The sequence below is a fragment of the Alexandromys fortis genome, unplaced genomic scaffold, assembly GCF_014885135.2.
Source record: "Alexandromys fortis isolate MF-2015 unplaced genomic scaffold, M_Fortis_MF-2015_v1.1 scaffold_351, whole genome shotgun sequence".
Lineage (NCBI taxonomy): Eukaryota > Metazoa > Chordata > Mammalia > Rodentia > Cricetidae > Alexandromys > Alexandromys fortis.
Genome location: NW_026068251.1, coordinates 491,553 through 498,563, shown reverse-complemented (window position 1 = coordinate 498,563; position 7,011 = coordinate 491,553). Strand labels below are relative to the sequence as shown.

Below are 7,011 nucleotides of genomic sequence, written 5' to 3'. Positions count from 1 at the left end.
TCTCCCTTTGCAAGAAGTAGCCAGAGTGAATAAATTGGTCAAGGTACATGTCCCCTTCTTATGGCAAACCTCTCCCAAACAGAAAACAAAACAAAACAAAACTGGGTTCTTATACCTCCAAATCTACCACTTTCATAAAGGAATTCTAATATATAATGCAATCTTATAGTCTTACCTTTTGTGACATATATATGATTTTACCTAACAACCTACTCCCTGAGGAATGCAGGCAAGTTTGGGAACTGGCTAGAGCCCATGCAGACAAGGTTCATCAAACTAATGCAGCACATCCAGTTGGGAAAGAGGTGGTCCCCGATCGTGACACCAAATGGGATTATAATACACTCCAGGGAGCTCTCTAGCTATAGATCAGTTTACAACTGGCCTCCTGGCATGTCTCTGTAAGTCTACCCTTATACCAATGAACTACAAGAAACTTCAGGAAATAGTTCAGAACAGGAAAATCTGTCTCAGTTCCTAGAATGCCTCACAAAGGCCTTCTTACAATATTCTAACCTAGATTCTGAACAACCAGAGGGCAGACAACTCCTTATGACCTATTTTTTCTAGAGCTTCGCCAACATTAGTGTCAAACTTAAATATTAAAAAAAAAAGGTCCCTAATGTCTCAGAAAAAAGTCTTAGCACTGGCCTTTAAGTTATATCATGGGAGATATGAGAAAGCCCGTGAATAAAAATACCAAATGCTGGCCAAGGCCATCCGAACAGCCTCAGCGAGTGTCTCTGAGTCCCAGCTTCAAATGTGGCCAGGAAAGTAATTGGGCCCAGGCTTCCCCTAATCCCCATGGGTCCCCTAGGTCACTAGGGACACTGGTCAATCGATTGCTCCCATGTATTTGTGGCATGGAGACATCAAACATATATTACCCTCCAGCCAAACTCCTAGGCTTGGCCATGGATGACTGAAGGGACCCAGGCTCTTTTGACCCAACCACTGTCATCTCTATCAGGGAGCCTCAGGTAGACATCCTGGTATTAATGTAATCCATCTATTTCCTCTTCAACACCGGTACCACATACTCGGTCCTGAGGGATTTTGAGGACCTATCTCTCCTTCCCATCTCCCCATTGTCAGGGTGGGGGACAGCTTTACCTGCCTCATCATATCTGACCACTCAATTGCATTTTTAGTGGCATTCCTCTCACTCACTTATAAAGGCTTACAAACTCTACCCACTTCCTGAGTTCTTTCACTCCAGATGGCACCAGTATAAGATGGCACACTTACTTTCCAATCTTGCCCACCCCTCTATATCTCAAATCTTTCTCAACCCAACACTGACTTCTCCCCTTCTCATTCTTGCATTGAAACCCTAGTGGAACTACTGCCACATTCTTCATACATACAGGAAAGCACCTCAGGCCACTTACACCAGTCACACAGATGAGAGCATCTTTTTATGTGAGGGGACCTGAAGAACAGGCTATGCCATAGCATCAGATATTGGGGTAGTGGAAGCACAGGCACTCCCTGCACACTATTAATCAACAGCCTGAATTAATAGCTCTCACCAGTGCCTTCCAATTGGCACAAGGATTGTTACTAAAAGTTTACAGAGATTCTAAACATGCTTTTCATATCCTCTTGTCAAGTGTTGATATTTGGAAAGAGTGTAGGCTATTTACAATGAAAGGAGAACCCATAACAAACTCAGGTCAGATTATCACCATGCTGAAAGCCTCCCATCTCCCCAAAGCTATATGCTTGTCTCATCAAACCAAGAGCTCCATTATCTCTAGGGGAAACCGCCAGGCTGACAAGGCAGCTAGAGATGCAGCCCTCCAGGGCCCAGCCCAGACTCACCTGCCCAATACAGGGAGTCCAAACTCTACAACCCACATCTCCACAATCACCCAGTGATACTTGACAAATTCTGTCCCATTTACACCAGTTCCTTCATCCCAATAGGTAGGCTCTTTCTCATTTGGTCAAGGCTCAGTTCCAGCCCACTCCTGATGGCTTGCATTTCGTAAGAACTATTACTGTCTCTTGTAAAACTTGTCAGATGTCAGACCCTGATTCCAGGTATTGTAGCCTCCCTTTTCCTACACATCAAGCCAGGGGCTCCCTCTGAGGGACTGACTGGCAACTTGATTTTACCCACCTGCCCATAGTCAGATGAGTTAAATATCTCCTGGTCCTAGTGAATACATTCTCAGGCTGGATAGAAGCATTTCCAACCTCTAACAAAAGAGTTCAAAACTCCCAAGGTCCATATGAAGAGCAGAAGGAGGGAGAACATGAGCAAGGAAGTTAGGACCGCGAGGGGCGCGTCCACCCACTGAGACAGCGGGACTGATCTAATGGGAGATCACCAAGGCCAGTTGGACTGGAACTGATGGAGCATGTGATCAAACCGGACTCTCTGAATGTGGCTGATGGTGGAGGCTGACAGACAAGCCAAGGACAATGGTGCTGGGTTTTGATTCTACTGCATGGATGGGCTTTGTGGGAGCCTAGTCTGTTTGGATGCCTACCTTCCTGGACCTGGGGGGAGCAGGGAGGACCTTGGACTTCCCATAGGGTAGGGAACCCTGACTGTTCCTTGGACTGGAGAGGGAGAGGGAGGAAGTAGGGGGAGAGGAGGAAGATGGGAGGAGGGGAGGAGGGGGAAATTTTCAATAAAAAATAAATTAAAAAAAAGAGAGAGAGCTCAAGCAGTCTTGGACCTCCTTCTCAGGGAGATTACCCCCCAGTTTGGAACTCCAGCTTCTCTTCAGTCAGACAGCAGTCCTGAATTTGGTTCTCAGACCTCTCAAACTATCTAAACCTCTCACCACCCCTTGGCATTTTCCATATCCCATACCATGCCCAGTCCTCAGGAAAGACAGAATGAATTAACCGCTGCTTAAAAAAAAAACATTCTTAATAAAATGTCAGAGAAACGTCACCATGACTAAGTAAAGCTCTTGCCTCTGTCTCTTTTCAGGCTCCAGACTCTCCCCAAATGACCTCTTCCCATCTTACCCTTTGATGTCACGTATGGCAATCGGTTCTAAGCCCCAGTCTCCCACCTAAACTCTCAGCTTTCCCTGACCCCTTTACTTTACCACCTTTGTTCCCATCTATGGAACTTTAGTGACTACTCTCTACCTCAACTATGTATGGCCGTTATCCATCTCTGATCAACATTGGGGATCAGGTCCTTTTCTCTCCTCCAGACCAATGCCCCTCACGTCTTTCTCCCAAATGGCAGGGCCCCTACAAAGTAATTCTTGTAACTCCAACAGCTACTCAGCTTAAGGGCCTTCCTCATTGCATTCATTTATCTCATCTCAAACCCATTACCCCTCCACCTCAAGCTCATCCTTCTTCATACACAGCAACTCTGACAGGACCCTGCTCCCTTAAGTTTCAGAGGACACCAAGATCAACTGCCTTATCCCCAATTTCAGAAGAATGAGGCTTTACCCCACAACTGTACTCTGCCAGATTGGGAACCCCATATGCTTTCCTTCCTGACTCCTCTTCCTCCCGCAGGCTGATCCATATTCTCCTGTTTATATTAATAACACCCTGCTTCGATTGATCTCCTGTCTATGTATCACCAATGACTTATTCAAAACTTCTAATCAAACAAGTCAGTTGTTGTTACAGGACTATCAGCTGTTAGCCACAGAGTTGAAGGCACAAGACTATCAAACAAGTCATGAGAGACAACACCACCCCAGAGACATTCACACCCCAAGACTCAGAAAAAGAAGACTCACAAAACAGATTTCAATACAATTCTGTACTATTAACAGTCCTCAGAGATCAACCACCTGTGTCTCCTGAGTGTTAAGGTGATGCCATGGTGATGGGGAAAGAACAGGTGCTTTAAGGTTTGTAAAGACAAAAGCTAATTGGTAATTTTTTTAAAAACATGATTTGAGACATTTAAAAGAATAAAACATGTTCCAGATATCTCTCTCTATGTTACTATTATATTAAGCCTTCAAAGTTCTTAGAACAGGTAAGATGCACTCCAGAAAAGAACTGTCAATAGACAGCCTAAGTCTCCCCACCTATCCCTGGTCTTGACACTCCCCTTCTTCAATTACCAGGACATAAGAAAATATTTTTTCCTAAATTTAACTTTATCTTCTGTTATGACAGCATCTCGCCAGGTCCAAGAGACACCAAACACTTCCACACTGGATGGTAGTGAAAACACCAGCTACCCTAGGACATGGCCAGCACTCCTTCTTTCTCAGGTCCCCCAAAGATGGTTGGCATCCCCTATGTCAGCAGGAAGGAGTCTTGAGATCTAGGCACCCTCATCCCTGCCCTAACTAGTATGCTCTTTAATTCCTTACCTTTTAATAATTAACAAAAGTGGGAATGTTAGGATCTAGGCATTAAGCTGGCCAGCCCCCGGTAGGCAACAGGATCAATATGCCAGCATTCAGGCAAATACTTAGTCAGCCCAGGGGCCCAAAGCCGTATGTCATTAAGTCATATGTTATGTGGCTGTGTAGGCTCTGTAGGCATGAAAAAAGGACAAGTTCTACCTGCACCTTCCCCATCCCTCTCTTCTGTACTACTTCTCTTTCCCAGCTGGCTGTCACAAATGCCCCCTGAGCCCTCTATCAATAAACTCCCATGTGGGGTTGCTGTTTTCTGTGATTCATTCTCATAGCCACCGCTAAACAACTATAAAGGACATGGGGGTTTAAGAATCTGGTGGAAGTATTCTACACTACTGAGTTCATAAATGCATCTTGGAAACTAAATGAAGGGTTCTCAAAAACAGAAAATAAAAGAAAAAACTAAATACCACGAGAAAGTTCTTTTCTACTATCAAAATTTCCTAGTCTCCTGTAGTTTCAATGGCAGCTTAACGGAGAGTTTATAACCTATGAAGTCAGTACGTACGAAGGATGAGTGAGGAATTCTACAAGCAAAATGTTCTCACCCACTGAGACCAGGTTGCTGTAATTCTCCAACATCACATCAATGTACAAAGCCCTCTGAGCAGAGTCCAGGCATTCCCACTCCTCCTGTGGGAAGTCCACAGCTACATCCCCGAAAGTCAACAGACCCTGAAACACAAAGTACATTTTGATCACATGATGCCGGGAAAAGTACTTTCCAGAACATACTGAGATAGGATGCAAATGAACGAAGACAACTACTCAAAAAGTTAATCTCAAATATGGTCACATTCTATAATGGATTTTTTTTAACTCTGTGAAAACAGAATAATCTTACAAGCAGTATACATGAAATAGCAGAGACTTACAGTTGGGACATCATTAACTATTTGCCATGAATGGTGTGTTTTGTTACACAGGATCATAGCAGACATGAATGAGAAGGGAACTCTGTGATGAGGAAACGTGACACTGAATCAATCCTGTCTGTACTCGGGCCTTACATGACTCTATTTTAACAGGCTTAGGTGGGATGTGTAAACTCTAGGTCCAATGCCACGCCATTAAATAGCAAAGGGGTAGGTATGGAAGGCAGAATATGTGACTGATTTTACTTTTTTTCCCATAGTAAGAAAGATAGTAATAGCACTGAATACTGTCCATTTAATATTAACATATCAGATCAAGTATTCTAAGAAATTAATTTTATAAGAATATTTGGGCTACTATAAAGCAGATAAAAATTCACATCAGCTACATTTGATATCTTAACCAAGTGAGTGATGTGAGCAGCAATTCTTCTGAGATAAGCAGATAGCAGGTGTCAAAAAGCACATGGGCACGTCATCATTACCATGATATTAAACACCAAAAAAGAAATACAAGTAGACAACAATGTGAATCAATCTATAGAGGCATATTATTTGTATTTAATAAGTAAAGCTTGCCAGAAGATCAGAGAGCAAAGCAGCCACACCAGTCAGTTATACAGGCCAGGAAGTGTGACACACAACTGTAATGCCAGGACTTGGGAGACAGAGACGGACGGATCTCTGTGAGTTCAAGGCCACCCATGGCTACACAAGATTAAATATGTCTAAAAAAGAAACAGAGCTCACACAAAGATCCCAGCAGTTGGGATCACATGCCTTTAATCCCAGCACTAGAAAAGTTGAAACAAGAGTGATATGACTAGGCCAAGAGAGGAATATAAAAGGAAAGAGACAAGAACTAAGTGGAGTGAGGAGTCTGAGGATTCGTGGAGACAGGATCTCACCCCTTCGGTCTGAAGATTTGGTAGAGGTAAAAGGTCTTTCTAGTGGCTGGCTCCTTTGCTGCTCTGATATTCAGGTTGAACTCCAATATCTGTCTCTGGGTTTTTATTATTCATGCTACAACAATCTGAATCTACACTCAAGAACATCAGCTTCATGGCAAAATCAAGCCACACAGAGTTGCCACGTTCTGTACTATATAGTATGTTAAAAAACTTTTGTATCAGGAATCAAGTATTATTTAGTACTAAGAACCAAGATTTAAGTCTCTTTTAACTCCATACATTTCTAAGATATTGTGAAACCAATCCATGTATCACAGTATGCATTTTTATAACCAGGATTCAAGGAAATGGGACAGATCTCACAAATAGAGGCTACATGGCACATGGACTCTTATTCAACAATATATAAGGATATAGTCCATTTTATACAACAATTAGGCACCAATATATTTTTTGTTCATAAGTCAATGTGGAAATATATTTAAATTAAAGGTAATAAAGTTCATGTAATGAAGACCAGGATATAATGAAAAAGGATATAATGCGAAGTGCTTTCCTAGTTCTAATTCTATCAAAGGTTTTTGAAGTTTTGGTGGTGGATAAGTAAATAAAAATATAATAGATTGTGAAAATATAAAATAAATCCCACATAAGACTCCAAGGCTTCTGTTCCCTCTGACTACTGTGACTATATAAAAATACACTGAGTTGTATAGTCTTTGGGTCTGCTTAGTTTCAATGAGTGATATTGTCTGTTTGCATCATTTTTCATAATAAAATTAAAAAAATCTATTAAAAGAAGAAAACTAAATGTATGAAAATAAAATGTATTTAGATAAAAAGTAAAAAGGACCA

General features: G+C 42.1%; 2 protein-coding genes across 5 annotated transcripts in view; one reads left to right on the top strand and one right to left on the bottom strand.

Moving 5' to 3' along the window:
* Positions 1 to 7,011, top strand: part of LOC126494175 (zinc finger protein 54-like) — a 227,931-nt gene that overhangs the window by 127,671 nt on the left and 93,249 nt on the right. The gene's annotated exons all lie outside the window — the stretch shown is intronic.
* LOC126494187 (zinc finger protein 54-like) overlaps positions 1 to 7,011 on the bottom strand; it is a 36,003-nt gene that overhangs the window by 16,287 nt on the left and 12,705 nt on the right. Inside the window, exon 3 of the mRNA XM_050131446.1 lies at positions 4,919 to 5,045. Coding sequence (XP_049987403.1) covers positions 4,919 to 5,045 — 127 coding nt within the window. The remainder of the gene's footprint in view (positions 1 to 4,918; positions 5,046 to 7,011) is intronic.